This window comes from Xyrauchen texanus, chromosome 11 (assembly GCF_025860055.1).
Source record: "Xyrauchen texanus isolate HMW12.3.18 chromosome 11, RBS_HiC_50CHRs, whole genome shotgun sequence".
Classification (NCBI taxonomy): domain Eukaryota; kingdom Metazoa; phylum Chordata; class Actinopteri; order Cypriniformes; family Catostomidae; genus Xyrauchen; species Xyrauchen texanus.
The window spans coordinates 44,591,575-44,611,273 of record NC_068286.1 but is presented as its reverse complement, the minus strand read 5'-3'; the positions used below and the strand labels follow the sequence as shown (position 1 = coordinate 44,611,273).

The window sequence follows — 19,699 nt, the reverse complement described above, 5'->3', positions numbered from 1 at the left end:
GCCATACATCAACACTGTCCAGAAGCACTGCCGACTTCTCTGTGAAGTCTGCCTCATCTAAAGTGGAACATTGGAATTGTGTTCTGTGGTATGATGAGTTCACGTTTCAAAAAGTTTTTGGGAAAAACAGCTGTTGTGTTCACCAGGCAAGAGTTAACTTTTTGGGAATTTGGGTTGTACATGCGCAAGACTGGCATTTACACAGAATTTTGACGTTTATTTGACTGTTTAGGTATGTATCTGCAATACCGCAGCTCCATGAGAATGTTGTTGTTTTTTTTCTTTTACCCACCCCTAGCTGCTACCGGGTGTACTAGTGGGTGCCCTACAAACTTTTATTCATGTCTACCTGCATTCCGAAATGAAATGCCACTATCAAATCCAATTCCTGATCGGAAAATAAAGGCTTGTGGCAACATGTTCATCTCTCTCTCTCTCTCTCTCTCTCTCTCTCTCTCTCTCTCTCTCTCTGTCTCTCTCTCTGTAAAGGGAGCTTGTGTTTATGGTTGATTAGTTTTTCTTACACATTCACTTTGTTCTCCATGGACCCAACGATGGTGGCCGGTGAACACCAGCTTCTTTCTTTCTCAGACTATTAGTCAGCTGGAATTCATAAAAAAAAAAGTTCTTATTTTTATTTGTTGGCTCTATGTTAATTAGCATACCTATGAGACGTACAAGTAGCATTTGTCGCTATTCCCCTCTCCCTTGCTCTACTTTCCATCTCTCTTTTGTTGTTTCTGAAAAGCTAAGGGTTTTTTTGTGAAGTTGATTATGGCTTACTCTGTAGCGTCCCCTCTGGTTGTAATGGTGGGTACACATACATACATACACAAAAACTTCACATACATTTTTTTATAAAGTGTATGAGGGGCATTTGACTTGAACACCCATTAGATTTATGAAAGTAATATTTATAGGTTTTTAATTGCATTATAGTATCTTTGGTGTGTGTGTATGCTTGTGTGTGTGTGTGTGTGTGTCATTGTGAATTGGCCTGACAGGATTACCATAGTGAGGTCCTCCTTTCTCTGGCTTTGTGTGATTGCTGGGCCATGACTGACGAGGCATTTCCCCCACGTAGAGTGTGTGTTTGAGACAGAGAGGGAAGGGGGGCATCAGGATTAAAGGAAATGTTTCCTGTTTATTGTACTTGGGGTCCTCTGGGATGTTTGGGGGCCATTGTTGCAATGTGTTGGATGTGTAGATTAAAAGGCATACACACACACACACACTCACACACATTTATATGCATAAATGCTTCTGTGCTTTGTTTTCCTAATGTCCATTATTATTAATTTGGGTATATGTAATTTGAGTGTGTCTGTAATTTTGTGTGCCTCTGAATAATGATTCTTCGTGTCTGTGAGAATATGATTTTTTCAGTCAGTGTAATTTCTCATCCGTTAGTACACCCTTTGAGAATAGTGCTGAACTAGAATCAGTAATTGTTGGCATGCTGCTGAATTTGATGTCACTGGTCAGCAATTATTCTCTGAGAGGTGTGTATTTTTCCATCACTTTGGTCTCTTTAGAATTTGGTGTTTATGTATGTGTGGGTGTGTTTGTGGATGTGGTGCATTTTAATGTTGTGTGAGTTTGGTGTGCAGCTGTGTATAGCTGAAGTAACTGTCTCTCGGTCTCTTGAGAACAAACTAAAAAAGGTCAAATTAGGGTAGTGGGCCTCTTGTTCTATTCACACACACACACACACACACACACACACACACACACACACACACACACACACACACACAATCTTTTCTATTTTATACAAAATTGCTTAAATATTCCATTCTTTTTCAGAATTGTATGTTTTTCTCATTTACTGATTTTTTTTATATTTGTATTTTTTTTTTTTTAAATGGTAGAAAATGTCCCAGTTCGAGGGAAGGAACAAGGAAGGAATTGGTCTGTTTCAGAAAAGGATAAACAGGTAATATTATATTTTTCATATCTAAAATCAATAAAAACATAATACTGTCTGTCTCTGTCTCTCTCTCTCTGTATATGTATATGTATATATACATATACATATACATACACATATAGCACATACATACATCCATCAACAGAACGAGTTTTTCTTTTAAATATTGTCTTTTATATGAGTTTCTAATTGCCAGGAGTTGTTACTGTGTGTGTGTCTGTAGGCTCAAATCTATAATAAAGGGGTTGGCCCGAGGCGTCTTTCAAATCGTTACTACACTGAAAAATCTGTCACGTGTCACAACTGCAACAAGATCGGCCACCTCTCCAAAAACTGCCCCACAGCAAAGGTAATTCATTATCCACCCTTCACTCTGACTAACCACACTAGTCACCTGCCCCACAGTGAGGGGTCATGTTCCCCTTCATATCTGCTCAATGTTAGATACAAACCTTCAAGGTTTAGTTCACCCTAAAAAAGGAACATTTTGATCATGTACTCATGATGACTTTTTTCTTCCATGAAACACAAAAGCAGATATTAGGCTTTATATTATTTATTTATTTTATTTTATTTTATTTTGCACAACCGCAAAGTGATTCAACATAATTAAAGAAAGTTTAAGACCTTTCAATCTCTCCTGCCTGTTGTTATATAAGCAACTGGAGGATGATCAGGACACTGTCAGAGTTGTCCTAATTTTAACTGTCAGAATGTGCGTATGTGTGTGTTTGTTTGCGAGCAGAAGGTGCCATGCTGCTCATTATGTGGGCTTCGGGGGCACTTGGCGAGGACCTGTCCGAACCGTCACTGTTCAAACTGCTCGCTGCCCGGCCACACCTATGACGACTGTCTGGAGAGAGCTTACTGGCACAAATGCTGCCACCGCTGTGGCATGATCGGACACTTCATTGACGTGAGTACTGCTTCGGGTGTGTTGGGTGTGCCTGGCCACTGTTCATTTGTTGAACTGAGATGTGTGTTTATTTATTGCATTGTGTGTGTGTGTGTGTGTGTGTGTGTGTGTGTGTGTGTGTGCTGCGTGTGTGTATATCTATCTCCTGGGCCATTCTTTCTCTCATTAAGACAGACGCTTCACAGGCTGTGAGTGGGACACACGCTCCACTCGTCACCCCCAACAACAAACCCACTGAGAGAAAGCGAGGGGGGAGGGGGGTACAAGACGAAAAATGACTTTTAGAAACAGGAAAGACAAGAAAAGAAATGGCTTCTTAAAGCAATGCTTGGAGTCATATGTTTATAATGCATAAAAGCACACACTCCCAACCCCATGTTATAAAAGCTAGTTTCAGTTTCTGTTCATCTTGTCTTGTGATTTGGAAACGGTTTTAATACAATTTTGGCATAGTTTTAATTGAAATGGAATTGGCCCCGTTCATGCATAACATGCTGACAAACAAACATTTAGTATTCGGGTGTAGTTAAACAGTCCTACTGCAAGATATTTCATTTCATTCTGAAATGTAAAGTTCTGATTGCCTAAACTCTACCTTCTGGCCACATCACACGTTTAATCGTAAGGTTCATCATCAGTGTAAGACTTCTAGTCACTGATAGATCTAGAATATGCATTGAATTTAGAAAATGGAGCTTGCCTAGTTGATCTTTCCGGTTAAACTAATAAACAATTCTTCAGCAGCCAGCACAACACAACATTTAATTATGTTTATAATCTATAATTACGCCGGTCTCACAAACTGCTATGTGGTGTTTGTTAATGAACTCTGAGATTTAGCAAATATCAGCCGGTCGTAACAGGAAAGCGTTAACTTTCCAGTGTCTGGCTCGCTGTAACACACTTCTTCATAATGAAGGACCATGGCGCTTGATATTCACATTTACATATTTGTTACATTTTTGGGTTGAGACTTTAGTCTGAACGAAGACTTGTTAGCTTGCTTTTTTAATTACTGGTTAAGAAACTATCCTCTGAAAAAATGGACATTTTCTATGTTTTTTATTATTATTCACCTACATGTTTTTCCTCTTGTATTCTCACTATTATATAGTACATGTTAAAAATACATGTTAATTTGTGGCCCATTTGCTATTTAATTGTACCTTGTTTGCTTGTGAAAATAAGAACTTGTGCGCCTCCAGATGTGCGCCTCGGGTTTGTCGACACTAGTTTTGTAAGGGAGCATAGTTAAAGCTTAAGTTTATTTCTAAAAACAGCTAAAAGCTCATTAGATGACTCGCAGAAAATAAACCTTTCTGGTCATCAGAACAGCACTGAAGACTGAAGTCAAGTCAAAGATAACTTGCTCAATATACCCAAACAAATTTAAAGAAACTCATTTTTCTCCACAAATTGGAATGCCCATTTCCCAATGCGCTCTTTAAGTCCTCGTTGTGGCGTAGTGACTCGCCTCAATCCGGGTGGCGTAGGTCGAATCTCAGTTGCCTCCGCGTCTGAGACCGTCAATCCTCATCTTATCTCGTGGCTTATTGAGCACATTACCTTGGAGACCTAGCGTGTGTGGAGGCTTCACGCCATTCTCCACGGCATCCACGCACAACTCACCACGCGCCCCACCGATGTAGCGACCACAAGAGGTTAACCCAACGTGACTACCCACCCTAGCAACCAGGCCAATTTGGTTGCTTAGGAAGCCTGACTGGAGTCACTCGGCGCCTCAGAAACTTATTTTCTTAAAGTGATTCTTTTATCCTTTTTATCTGCACTCCACAATTTTAGCAGAGTGATGTGTTTATCAGCATGTTTGCTTTTTAGTATCTACAGAGTGGAAATATGTTTTTAATGTCTTCTTCGCTGTGTTACAACTTGTCACAGCGTGTGTGTGAAAGAAAAGCTTAAAGATTTTAAATGTTTCCTTCAATACCCTCAGCAGGATAACCCTACAGGGGGTGGTAAAGCCTCCCCCACCCTCTCTCTCTGGCTCTCAGGTGGGGTTAAATGGAAAGATAAGTGTATAAATGAGTCTAGCTGCTGTGCCCTCAGCAGTTTCAATTTTCAGAGAGCTGTAGGAAGCTCAAAGGGCAAATGTGTTAACCACACTCGCTCTGTATCTGTTGAGATGGCTTGAGCTTCAACGGCGAACTGGGAAACCCTCTTCTCATCCACTAGAATACTATTCACTTTCGATATGTTTTTCTCTGTCCATCCTTCAATAAATATCAGTACTGTTCAATATTAGTTTTAACAGGTTCCTAAAACTATTATGTGACTTCTGCTGAAGATCTGATCAAAGAGGACATAAGAAAGCTTGGAAATAAATGGATATCAATAGGGAGACTAAATCAGAAGATGTGTAGTAGTAGTAGAAATGGAGATAATGAATAGGTCTCAGTGGATGTTTTCAAGCACCTCATGCTCTATTTCTTTGTTTATAAGGAATTGTCATGAAAATCTTTGATTTTAACGGTGTGGTGGTTACTTGCTTTTAAGGTTTTGACTTTCGTTTTTCTTTTGTGTCTCTCAACAGGAGTGCCCGGAAATCTGGAGACAGTACCACCTCACGGTAAGCCTTGCATTTGTCTGTGTGCTTATGTCACATGTTATGTCTTCAAGGGCTATTCCTGGTTTAATACAAGTTAAGCTCAGTCGACAGCATTTGTGGCACAATGTTGATTACCACAAAAATTATTTAGCATTTCCTCTTCTTTTCTATAACCCTTATGGTGTGTGCCGGTTATTTTGACCTGGCCGACAACTTGTTTTTTGTTTTTACTATTTTTTTCGTTTTGACCTAATTTTTGACTTATAATTCAGATATCCGAAAACACAAAATAATTGACAATTTTCTTTCAAAAATTGAGGGGTGGGTTGTATTTCACTTTGTTACACTTATGACCGGCCATTGAAATTGAATGGTTAAGACTACAAAATACAGTGTTCAGGAGCATTTAAATCCTTTAGATGAGTACATCTGTGCGTTTGCACACACAAAGTCTTCAGACTTGTGCGCACACACACACACACACACACACACACACACACACACACACACACATTATGTGTTGAGCGCCCTCTTGTGCATCATCTTTCCATGTACACTGTTTGAAAAATATTTCAAGATCTACCTATCATATATATTCAGTCCCGGCGCCATGGGCGGGCATTGGGGGGCCTGGCCCGCCCTGTGAGTCACTAGTGCCCGCCCTGGACGATCCTGTCTCCCTTCATCAACTCAACGTCACGTCTCACATCTCATTTCATCGCGATCTCACAAAGCTCTTTTATTATGCAGCATGCAGAATTCAGCACTGAACAAAAACTCCAACGTTTTGAGCGCTGAGTGGATTTTATCTGAAATTCATCTGATTGGCCATTGTGTTTTAGAAATCAATACATGTCTGTGATTGGCTACATTGCACAACACTGCAAAAACACGTTATAATGAGAACATCTACTTATGCTTGCGACTGTAAATCGTTATTTTGTTTAGATGTTCTTATTGCTTTTGTGCAATAGATGAATAACAATGTATTTGTTTTTGGATGTTTTATTTAGATAGGGAGTCCCACGAATCGCTTTATTCTACCATAACCCATTACCGCACTTTCGACCATCAAATCTAGTCGTGAATGTTAGTAGTCCCGCTGAGTCGACCAACCACCAGTCCTTGCTTGTTTGCACTTTTATTTATATTTTTTTATCAATAGGCTACTGTAACTTTCGTTACAAGTTGGTAAGTTGTCGCTTTGTATATACATGATGAATAAACTCCTGAATAAAAATAAAAATGCGTTTGGTCTGATTTAAAAAATAATATTTTTAAATGGATTTGATTGGTTTGTCGATAGTGAGCGCGGGAATGTTTGTTTGTGTCCTAAGCATAGTAGCGCTTCATAACGATAGCTGTTTTTTTTTTTTTAAACAACTATGCTGAGCTATTTCGTGTGACAGTTACATGGATATACGGCGTTTCTTTAATCAAAGACCACCAAAGTTGGCAGAAGAGAGCAGCGAGGTAAGGGGAGAAGACCCAGGGTGTAGCAGTTCACAAGAGGTCGATCCAACTCCCAACACTGCAGAGGCTAGCCATTCCAGCGATACTAGTTGGTCTAACGTTACTTGCCATAGCCTCAAGCAAGGGACGTCACGGCCACAGGTGGGTAAGGGATAAGCAGCTGCGGTGTTAAGCGAGTCATTGAGTCATTTGTTCAAACGATTCGTTCAAACAGCTGATTCATCAAGAATAAAGTAGTCGTTCATGAATGGGTCATTGAATCTTTGACTCAACCGATTCGTTTAAAACACTGAATCATTTAGTAATGAAAACATGGTTGACTGTGAGATGCGTTCTGTTTCTGCTGGGATCTTTGTTTTAAAATGGAACAAAAAGTCAATATTGCATCTAAAATGTAAGTGACTTAATATGAATTACTTGTTTATTGAACTGTCGAAATCAGTGTTACATTTTCAATCGTGATGGTATTCAGCACTTGGTTGTATGGTACGTGTTGCTTCATGTTATAAATATAAAAACTAACTTACACATTTTGAATTTTTTACCGCAGTATGTTTCATCGAGAGGCTGCGCGAGCCTAAACAGCACAAATCTTTAGCGTCAGTTATGAATTTGAATAGCGTCAGTACATTATGTAACAGGCTACTATCGATCATTATCATTGTATCATACATATTCAATTCATAATCGGTCATATCATTTAATGTTATTATGCAATTAGGGAATTAGGTTTATCTCAGTTGTGCCCCCCTGAAAAAAATTTAATGCCCGTCCGTGAATTTGTGTCTGGCGCCGGGTCTGTATATATTATCAGGGTCCCCGTGGATCCTTAACCTGTTGATACGCAATCCCCATGCAAGCGGTAGTGACATCACTCTGCTTACATTTAATATATAATTTACCATCTATAAATGTAATTAATGTTAACAAATGATACAACTTTTCAAAGGTTTAAGGGTTCAACATTGATATCTGATCTCTGTTTCACGATAGCAATGCTCCAGAAACAGCAATTTAGTTATTTGTGCCAGGAGTACAAATGAAAACATGCAATATCAAAACGTGACTTCATACCTTTATTATGAAAACACGATCGCCAGATGAATCCAGTTCAACACACTTGGGTCAATCGTCCATGACAAGCATTCATTGAAAAACATCCAGTAACACTTTTTGTCCATAAAAGTGATAAATCTGAGAAATATTGATATATTCTCCATTGTTTACACGAGATCTCGCCTGAAAGAATTACCCTTCGTCAGCACACTATTCAATCTGAGCAGCATTCATGTTGTAAAACTGTATATGATCTGATATATTAGAGTCTCATAAACAAAACGAGCCGTCTCCAAAGTCTATTTTTAAAATGGGGCGTAGTTTTATTCATAATAGCCAAGCAGTGCCGTCAGATTTTGTGTCTTCTTGAAAGGCGGAGTCTTAATTTTACTCCATACACGGGCAGCGATTTTACAGAGAAAAAAGCTCACAGGAACCAAATTTTTTGTGAGATCATCTTCAAATTTGAAATGTCACTTCTTTAGACTATCGGCTTTGAGGACATTGTATTTCTGGGTTGTCTTGGCACTTTTATTATTGTTTTTTTAGATTATTAAAACATGTTCAGCACAAAATATTTCCATTACTATAAACTTCAGCTTCTCTAACTTGAAAAAATAACAACATATATTAATTCTGAAACTTGGGAAATAAAGCCCAAAGTGTCTTCTTTCAAAAGATACTACAACTGTGTCCATACTCCAAAGGGTCCAGTAAATACAACATTTAAGTTCAGGTATGTCATTTTCATGGTTTGTGCTCAAAAAGGGGGTGCGTATCAACAGGTTTAAAAGTCTTAATGTCTTAAATTCAGTTTTCCAAAATGTAAGGTCATAAAAAGTCTTAAATATCTTAAATGATACAACAAAATCTTAATTTTTATTTAAAGAGGTCTTACATTTGGAGGCGGAAAGACAGGAATCGTGAAATGACCTAATGTGATTATCAGACTTCAAAAGAGTACGATTTCATTAAATAAATACATACGTTGGATCCTTCAAAGTGAAAACGCAGCACTGTTGTATGTTCTCCGAGCACACGGGGGCTTGTGAGTGTTTTCAGATGTTGCAGAGCAGTTCACAATCATTACGTAATATTGGAAATGTATGACAAGCAATCACTAATGATCACTTGTTGAATATGATGTAGTGTTGATGAAATATGACAATGTTTATTTTGAAATGCGCAAGCATTTCAAAATAAGAGTTCCTGTTGTATTTTATACGGTATTTATTTTATTTGTTCAGGTCTTGGAAAAGGGTGTTAAAAAGTCTTGAATTTGATTTTAAAATCTCTGCAGAAACCCTGATTATGTTGTGTTTAGGCACAGTAAGTTACGATATGTCATTGTTATGTTATGTATACGTTTCAGGAATTAATATGGACCACTCATGACTATCTCATCTTTTTTATGGTTTTAACAACTCTGAATATAACTGTTGTGAGAACAAATTTGCAAATAATTCAAATGAAACCATTCTTATTTCTCAGCCAATTATAAAGCATTATTTAAGAATTGGTAGGATCAGCTAAATACATTGTAAAATCCAGAAGCAAAGCTTTAAAATGACACCTATTTTGATCAAGCAAGTTGTTATTAATTTATTATTACAAATAATAGCAAGATGCTGACTACCACACCTGGAGTCGCAAGTTTGAATCCAGGGCATGCCGAGTGACTCCAGTCAGGCTTCCTAAGCAACCAGTTGGCCCAGTTGCTAGGGAGGGTAGAGTCACGTTGGGTTAACCTCCTCGTGGTCACTATAAAGTGGTTCTCGCTCTCGGTGGGACGTGTGGTGAAGCAGAGAATAGCGTGAGCCTCCACACGCACTACGTATCCGCGGTAACAATCTTAACAAGCCATGTGATAAGATGCGCATATTGACTGTCTCCGACGTGGAGGAAACTGCGTCCAATTCGTCCACCGCCACCCGTATTGAGGCGAGTCACTACGCCACCACGAAGACCTAGAGCGCATTGGTAATTGGGCATGCCAAATTGGGGAGAATAATTGTATAAATACATTTTCAAAAAAGGAGAAAATTTTTGAACCATAATTACTAAAAAAGATGTAATGCAATATTTTGTAATAATATATGCAATATGAGAGATTTATAAACGATCTTATTGGACCGGCCATTTTTGTCCGGGAACACAAAATGTGTTAAAAAACGAAGGCATCACATAAAGCAAACATCAAGGTTACAGTGAGGCACTTAAAATGAAAGTGAATATTCTATTCTTCCTTTGGGTGAACTATCCTTTTAAGCATCCAAAATTAAGAAAGAAAATGATAAACACAAACTGACAAGGAAAACCCAGTCAAAATGTATAGTAGTTGTAATTGTGCAGGACAACATGTATAACTGGTATATTTATTTTTTTGTGTGTTTTACCAAACCTTTGTGCACTCACGTGTGTATAAACACACACACACAAACTTATCATGAACATTATTAGCCACGATTGTGACTTGCAGAGAAAAGGCTCTCTGTGTCCTGCTGCTTTGGCTTTTGTGTGAAAGAGTATCAGTGGTGGATTCCTGACAGTGTGTCTAAGTGAAGTAGAGATTAGCTTTCATACACCAAAAAAAGGCCTGCTTACATAACGATCCTCATGCCATCTACTACAAGTGTCACCGCACTCTCAGCATAATTTTCTTTGGTTAATACACCAAATTTTAAAACGTCTAAGGGCTATTTTCTAAGAACACGTAACTCCAAAACATGCCTTGATTTCTTTAAACGTGTATTTTATTTGAGTTGGTGTGCGTGTTTCTTAGTATTTCTGTTTGTGTGTGTTTTGTCACAGAACAATCTGAAAGTGGTTAATTGGCAAACTCACTGAGCATTTTCTCCCCAAAGATCCACCAGGGTGAGAAGGCATGTGACAGTCTCACACAAAGCTAAACGTCAAGGGGCGCACTGGAACATCTGCACACACATACGCACAGACTCCTGGAATATAGACCTCAGCCTAAGAGAAAAGAGCAGGTTGTTTGTCAATTAAAAGACGTGATAAAGCATGAAATGGGCTGCCAGCATCGCGCTGCGCCGAGCAGTCACTCGACCCGTCACACGCGCACACACACAGTCTAATTAGCGCGCCTGCCTAATGAAAAGGCCAGATCGTTAGCACTAGCCTAGTGCGCGGGGTGGCGAAGTGGAGAGAGAGAGAAAAGAAAGGCGGGATGAAAAGGAAGGTGCCTCTGGGGCGCTTGAAGAGGTGTGTGGAGGGGTAAAAGTCTTCTCAAAAATCATTCTCACCCCTCACATTTCTCAACTTCACGATTCCATTTCTGTCAAATGAAATGCTTGTTTTCTCAGGACATTTACTGATGGAGCTCAGAGAATAGACAAGAGACAGAAACTAACATTGTTACACCCTCACCCCTAAATTTAACATGGGAATCTGTTGTTTCTGCCAACTGTACCGTAGTTGGGCGTTTCTTCAACTTCGGGCACTTTAGAAAGTATAGTCTCATTAAAACCCTTTTCACATTCTTTGTGTCATTTTTCTCATGAAAATAATTTCCATTGGAAATGACCGTGATAGAAATGACATTTGTTTTTTGCATTTTTGATATGCAACTATTTTGTGTTGCTGGAAAAGTCTTTCTAGCAAGTCAGTCCACTGTCGGCCATCTTTGGAACACTCTCGGGAGGCTATTTGCAGTCATGCCAGTGCAGCTCCTATCTACATGAATGGAGAAAGACCGAAATCTCAGTTGGTCAAGATCACGATCAAAGTATATATTTCAAATCAGCAATAAAATTTGACATTACTGGTATCATAAATTCGGCTTCTTTACCTCATATTACGCTAGAACACGCAATTTTCACGGCTTGTATAGCTAATGCGCATGTGCATTCTCAAGATGATTGACAGGTGATGTCTGTATCTAAAAGGTGATTGGCTCTTTTATCTGTAAGGCGGGACTTCCTTTCTACATCCGTTGACCAGTTGGGTGCCCAAAGCTTCTTGGTTGAGCGTTACAATTTCTCTCATTCATTTTAATAGAAGTGGCCTGTCTCTGCTAAATAATCTCTTGTTGCTAGGACATTGTATGTATTCTAAAAAAATTTAAAATAATTCCCTTTCTTTTTGAATAATTTGGCAAAATTTAAAATTGCACTCAATAAAAATGAATTTAAATTGTTTTCATTGTTTTCTCAAACATCTATTGTCTCATACTTCATCTCAAGCAAGCTCTTCACTGACGTACTTTTGTCGACTTGGTTAACAAGTACACAAACGTTTGATAAAACTTGATGAGGGGCAAAATTGATTGCCGTTGTGGAAATAACACCATTGATATATTTGACAGTACGACAGTGATACATTTTGAATAACAAAAGTGATAGAAATCAAATGTTTTTTTGTTTTTTTTACATTTTGTTTAGATTATCACAGTTAGAAACTTATACTAGTTGTCATTTTTATAATGGATTTTCGTTGTTTAATATTGGAAGTCTAGGTCAGAGACTAGGCTAAAAATGGTCAAATAAATACATAAAATTCATTTGAAAAGTACCAAAAAATAAATGATGATGAAGGTCTGGAAAAGGTTTTCCAGCTATAAATTAATCTTCATATAATAAAAAATAAAAAGTTCAATTATGTTAAAGTAGTTCTAATAAAAATCCACCCGCCATGAGCGTGAAGTGGTCATCTGTGTTCCGCAACTGCTTTCGGGTCCTTGAATAACCTAGAACGTGCGAGTAAGGACAGCCGGTGGACTTTCTGGTGCCCTCCTAGGGTAAGATGGTGCCCCCTTGGGAGTTGGTGCCCTAAGCAGACTGCATAGTCTGCTTATAGGGAGCGGCATTACTGGATCTGACTATGTGAGACTGTAGTTTGAAGCAATCACTTTTCTTTGCATGACACATTGACTGCATTTATAGGATGGTCTATGTTGGCGATAGCTAGCTAGTCAGCTTTATCAATAGCTGTTAGCTAAATTTGGTGGATGATGACAGTAGTTGTTTATAAAATAGACAGTACATTATAAATATGTTGACACAATTCAGTATTGATATTGACATAGAAATAGTTAGCCATTGTGGCTTTATATGCAGATGACTTTGCATTGTATGTAGATATTAGGAAATGAACTGGCTTTGTTCTGTAAACTGGCACTTTTATATTAATTTAACAATGCATTTGGTGATTTGGAAACAGTTGTCTTAAGTCCGATGGAGACGAATGAGAAACATTTGAGTGAAACATCGTCGTTTTGAATCACAGCACGCACAAAAAAAAGAACAAAAAAAACAGAATCACAATAATATCGTATTGTGACCTAAGTGGCGAAAACTGGCACATAAACTACATTTTTGTTAGAGCCGTCTAGGCATTTTCAACCCTGTGTGGCATTTGTGTCTTTACTCTGTAGAGTTTATTATGGTGTAAAATACTGTATTTTGTGATGGTCTCATACGGGCCCACTTGGTTCTGCTGGACTGAGTCCATCTGCTTGAGTAATACTCTCATCCTTTGGGTCCTGCCCTGGTTCTGTCTGTGTGTGTAGGTACTTAAATTGAGTCACCCTCAACAGACGGTCTTTAAGGCCTTTAAACTATCCTGGAGTCTAGAGGGCTCAAAGTTAAATACAGTACAGATACCTGTCTCTCTCTCTCTCTCTCTCTCTCTCTCTCTCTCTCTCTGTGTGTGTGTCGGGCATCGTGCTTTGGGAGCTGTGGCCTGTCGCCCTATGCTAGGACCAGTCAGGTGTGAAAAGGCATTCTGTCAGACCAGTCCTTTTCTACTGCCTCTGTTTATCCTCAGTGTGTGGGCGAGGCCTGCACCTGCCTTCACTAACAAACAACCACTCAACTCTACTGAGTTTGCCACAAAGCCCAGAGGAGACAACCAGAGAGAGAAGTGCGGATGTTCACATGAGCTATGCAAAGGGTGAAAGTTTTACAAAGGAAATGCGTTATGCAGTACAGCAAAGAGAGGAACCGAAAGACAAACCTTGTTTTTAGAGAATGATGGATGTCTGGGCCAAATTTGCTGTTTGATACCTTTATCGGTCTGATCAGATGAGAAGCTTTCATCTAATGCAAGCTGTATGTCCAAATCACACAATGCGGTCACAGCCTGGTTAAAGGAATGTTCCAGGTTTAAGACAAGTTTAGCTTAATCAACAGCTTTTGCGGCATAATATTGATTACCACAAAAACAATATTTAGACTCGTCCCTCTTGATTATGTAATAAAGGCTAAATCGTGGTTACAGTAAGGCACTGAATGGAAGTGAATGCGGCCAGTCCATAAACATTAAAGGTGCAGTAAGCAATTTTTTCATGGATAAGTATGCAAACATTTTTCCTACTCTCTAATATTAATGAAATAAGTGTCTTGAGATATCTCACCGGTCTCTGACAGCTGTAGACTTTGTAAAACACAAACAAAAATGTGATTCTTTTCACCTGTCAATCATTTTGCTCGTTCTCATAGTGTTGTAATTGTAGTGGATCATTGAGGCTGTAATTCATAATGTTTTTCAGTTGAGGGCGCTATTGTGCCACTGTTGAATTTGACATCCACAGGAACAAAGAATGCTGCTCTTTTGCTCGGTTTTGGTCTGAAATGTATCTTTGAGGGCAGGGTTTTTTAACAAGGGGGCGTGGCTAATTCAACAGCTCAGTCACGTGAAAGCTTCAGAATGCTAAAATCGCTTACAGCACCTTTAAGATACACACTGGTTCAAAGTATAGCCACAAGATTTAAACATATGGCAGTATGATTTTATTATGCTTCAGTGTCTGTATGGATTAAAGTAAATCTCAAAAATAATTTCACAGCTTTTACATGCACACACACTTTTCACATTCATGCATTTAGCAGCACACTACAGAGCTTTTATATTTTTGTTCAGATATTACGAGTCTGAAGGGGATACAGTTTCCAAACGTTTTAAGAGGATATTGGTGAGCAATTAGCATTTTTTAAACTACTTCATAAAATCCTTCCTCTCCTCAAACTGATCAGCCTAGTAATCCTTTACACAGTAATGACATTTAATTGAATGATTAGCATAAGAGTTGCCAAAACCAAAATTAATGTATACTAATGTATTAGTAATTATTTATTAATGTATTAATAAATGCTTATTCTAAATATTTTTGCTCATTCACTATAGATGATATTTAACAGATACACTGTTCAGTCAGTTATATTAAGTTATACATTATCTTTCCAATAGATAACCAAGCAAAATGTTATTTAGCAAATAAAATAGACTGTCTACATTCATGCAGTGTGTGTTGGTGTGGTAGACTTACAGCACCATCTACTGGCATTTAAGCAATACTACAGAGGTGTAAATAAATGCAGGCTTATGCACGTGTATGTGAAACCTATTAATAGTACGAGCACAATTTTGCTGAGAAATGTTCTCAGAAGTTAGCTAAAGTTGACAGAAAGGGGAATTTCATAAAAGGAAAATGAAATGTTTTTATTTTATTTTTATGTTTAAGTCCCCATTTATATTGCCTCATCTGGAGTATTCAGATCCTGAGTTTTAGGATGACATGTGCTCGTTCAATTGGTGATGGTTGTGTGAATGGAATAATGAATTTTATGTAGTGAAGAGGAAATCTGTCCATGTTATTTCGAGTGAATGAGTGTGTATTGAATAGGAAAAGCTCAGTGAAAATGTCAAAGCATTGATATTTTGCTGTTGAGTTCACGAATCCAGTGTGGAAGCATGAGTGTGTCAGTAAATGACATGATAGAAGTTCAGGAGAACAGTTTGAATGAATTGAGAAATGTATATGGGACTGTGCTTGTGAGATTGAAATATGTTTCTTCAGGGGTGTAGTTCTGCTTCTCCCTACCTCCCCTATTTACATTTTTCATCATTTTTTTATGTGATTTAACTAATTCAGTTGACGAATACTTTCCTTTGTAATTATCTTGAACACTTTAATGGACAAGTGCAGTGCAAGCCATTTTATTTTATCTCATGGAATAAAGTAAATACTTCAAATTTCTCTATTCTGAGCAACCCACCCCAACAGGACGAGAGTGATCTGCTCTGACTGCACAAGATACAATTAAGGTTTACAGAGGTTTATTGATAGTGCTAAATTAATCTACTCTCTCTCTCTCTCTCTATATATATATATTATTGCTGAATAGTTTGTATAATAATGAGATGGGGGTATAATCCAAATATCATGTCTGATTTGATTTCATCAAATTTGAATCAATTATTCAAATGGATAATGGTTCGGTCATGTATAACGCAAAGCGAGTGTTTGGCGCGAATGACGCAACGTGAAATCGCTTCATTTCGCGAGTTGACATTTTTCAACTCGAGCGAGAAATACGCATGACGAAAAAAGACATCGCTTGGAGGAAAGTGAGCGAGGAAGTCGGACTACCTGATAAGTTCTGAAAATACGCGCGTCTACTTGATTCCAGCTATTGGTTGTACTTTACTATGAACCAAGTAATAGAAGACCCTCTTCCTGTCCTTTTCCGGAAGAGAAGGGGGAATACTCGCGGGATTGCGTTATTCACGCGAACGCGAGTTTAAACACAAATTTATAATCCAGCGGTTATCGCGTTGTATGTGAACTCACCATACGCATACACTTCCATTAAATATGCATTTTTTAAATTAATAATTGGGTGTAATCTGAGACAATATTATTTTAGAAGAATACAAATTTAATAAAAAAAATTGTAAACATATGTAATCAGTGACATTGTCAAGCAGAATATATATATATATATATATATATATATATATATATATATATATATATATATATATATATATATATATATATATATGTGTGTGTGTGTGTATATATGTGTGTGTGTAACACAATTATGTATTTTCAGTAAGCAGAATTATTAGCTAATATTTCAATTTGTTGCCACCATTGCCCTGCAGATTTTAGTTCCAGTATCCATCAGATCCATATCTGATGGATCATTTGTTTTTTTAGTTTAAAAAAAACAAAACAGTACTTTTAGTTAAATCTTAAAGGAAAGGAACTGTTTTGCATGTAATTTCACTTTGAAAACATTGTCCTTTTAACATTATTAGCATGAATTTTACACTTGCTCAAGTGCGGGCACATTGGCTCTGCCCCTTTCCTCACGAACTGTGCAAAAGTTACAAAAATGTACTTCTAACCGTGCGTTAACACCAGAAGCGGTGAGAGCATCAAAATTCGCTCTGGTTGCCCTGCCTTCAACACTCGAGGACGCTCGTGGACGCTCTGACGTAGTTGAAATAGGCGGCAACGTTTGTTCAGAATGCTTTGTTTTGTGAACTATATTTAAAGGGGCCGCAATTTAAACATCCAGACATGTCGACCATTTACTTTTTGCCGACCTATCATAAGTAGCGTATATCCTCATGAACTCTTTAAAATGTGAAAATAAGAAATCGATTGATGGCAGAAAGTAATTAAAATTATAGTTGTTTGTTATCAAAATAAAATACATTTGTAATAATAACTGTGGTCTTAGTTGGTTGTTTTATATCCCTGTAAGCAAACAGGGACAGATCATATATTACTGGAAAACCCGCCACGGCAATAATTAGTTTGGTGGGAACCAAAGTTTACACTGTTGTGCTCTCTAGACTTCGCTAGAGCGGAGCACTTCTGTATTCCAATAGCCAAATCGCGTCACAGCTCATTACCATAATGTTGACTGCTGGCTGTCATTGAAAATGAATGACTTCCGGTCGATTTGACGCTCTCGCAGCCTCTGGTGTGAACGCACGGTTAGGCTTATCAACAGCCTCGATGACATCACAGTCTGTGCACGATACCTCACGAACAAGCTGGTTTATGCCAAGTATAAATCAAGCTTTAAGACCAAGATCATAAAATCAAAACGCAAACTCTAGTGCATGTCAAAAAAATATGTATTACAATGGAACATAATTACAAATACTATAATTTACTGTTATTGTAATTATTATTGGTATTGCTAAAATGACCTAACCACAGGATTGAGGAGCCATCTATGGTCTTATCTGTAAATATAAGGGCAAATACATAAAGGGCTTTAAAGTCTGGACCTCTTAGACTTATGGAAAATTCAGGAATTATCTGGTAATATACAGTACTATGCAAAAGTCTTAGTCACATAAGATGTTTCACTAAAACATTTGTCTTCAGATGGTTATTTATATCTTCAGCTTTAGTGTGTCAATAAGAAATATAGATGTTAGACTCCCAAACTTTTGCAAATAGTGGTGGCTCAGCGGTTAAGACTCTGGGTTAAAGGTCGGGGTTCAAGCCCCAGGACCGCCAAGTTACCACTGTTGGGCCCTTGACCCTATCTGCTCCAGGGGTGCTGTTTCATGGCTGACCCTGCGCTCTGACCCCAGCTTAGCTGGGATATGCGAAAACAACTGCATTTCATTGGCTCTGTACCTGTACTCTGCACAATGACAATAAAGTTGAATCTTAATCTTTAATCTTAACAGATGTCATGGCCCCCACAGAGTCCTCCACTGAACATCGTGTCTGTCTGAGATTATATAAAGAGACAGAAGCAATTGAGACAGCCTAAATAGATTGAAGAACTGTGGCAAGTTCTTTAAGAAGCTTGGAACATCCTATCAGCCAACAACCAAGAAAAACTGTGTCCAGGTGTATCTAGGAGAATTAGTGCTGTTTTGAATGCAAAGTTTGACTTTTTTTTGTTTGCTGGACTTTGTATGATGTTAATTGATCAATGAAAACTATTTATGCATTATAGACATCCTCACTATGCAACATTTTTCACAAGTGCCTAATACATCTGCACAGTACTGTATATGGGCTCAAAGCCAACACATATAGCCCTTTTCCACCAACATAGTTCGGGGGAAGGTTCCTGTGTATTATTGAATAGTTACGGTGCATTTCCACCACAGAAAAGGCAGCTCCGGGGTGGAAAAGCTGGATCCTTAATTTTGGCCCCAAAAGCATGCTGGGCTCTGCGCAGGAACTAATTACATCTAATGTAATTAGAAATGTACCGTCTACAGCAAGGAGTACTTTAATCTATATCAACAATAAAAAAAAAAAAAGTGAGACTTCAAAAGTGTTTAGCAAACATGGACGAAACAAGCACTTTACTTGCGATATGGTCTTCTACGGAGATCCATAAAAAAACTAAAGAGATTGCAAAGGAAAAAAAGAAGGACCTAAGCAAAAGCCGCGGTGGACGGAGCAACGATGTGCTCAGACACGACCGTACAGCAAACTAACCAGGGTATTGAATTCAGTCAGTCACGCTTGAGACAAACACCGAATCGCCAGCGTCTAATGTAGCTGACCTCGGTAAGTTATTACATTTGCCAACATTGTTAGCTTTTCTTACTCTTCTCATCTTATTTGGCCATCGTTTTGTTCAGTAAGGGGATATCTGGCCAGCTGTTCTGTTAGGAAGATTGCTGCTATCTGTTAAATAAACCAATGGAGATTCTCTATAAACGTAATATTAGCTGTATGCTATGGCAATTCCTCCATTACAGTTTCGTACTTAACAAGTTAAGCCAAATTAAAAGGTTCATACAAAATAATGTAACTATGTAGATGTCTCTCTGACAAACTTGAGCAATGTTATAACTTCGGATTGCATTTCTCTGTATGTTTAATTATGTCCTCAAAAACAGGAATAAAAGATGTAAATAAACACTGCGATGCGCCATGTTTGTTTGTGGGCAGGTGAGGTTGACACGTGACCCGTCATGTCACCGTTCACGATTGCCTCGGCCATGAACCAGCCAAGCA

At 38.2% G+C, this 19,699-nt stretch overlaps 1 protein-coding gene across 1 annotated transcript in view; it reads left to right on the top strand.

Annotated features, from left to right (window-relative positions):
• LOC127651619 (zinc finger CCHC domain-containing protein 7-like) overlaps positions 1-19,699 on the top strand; it is a 73,030-nt gene that overhangs the window by 41,960 nt on the left and 11,371 nt on the right. The window contains exons 3-6 of the mRNA XM_052137544.1: positions 1,872-1,936; positions 2,154-2,279; positions 2,676-2,846; positions 5,398-5,433. Coding sequence (XP_051993504.1) covers positions 1,872-1,936; positions 2,154-2,279; positions 2,676-2,846; positions 5,398-5,433 — 398 coding nt within the window. The remainder of the gene's footprint in view (positions 1-1,871; positions 1,937-2,153; positions 2,280-2,675; positions 2,847-5,397; positions 5,434-19,699) is intronic.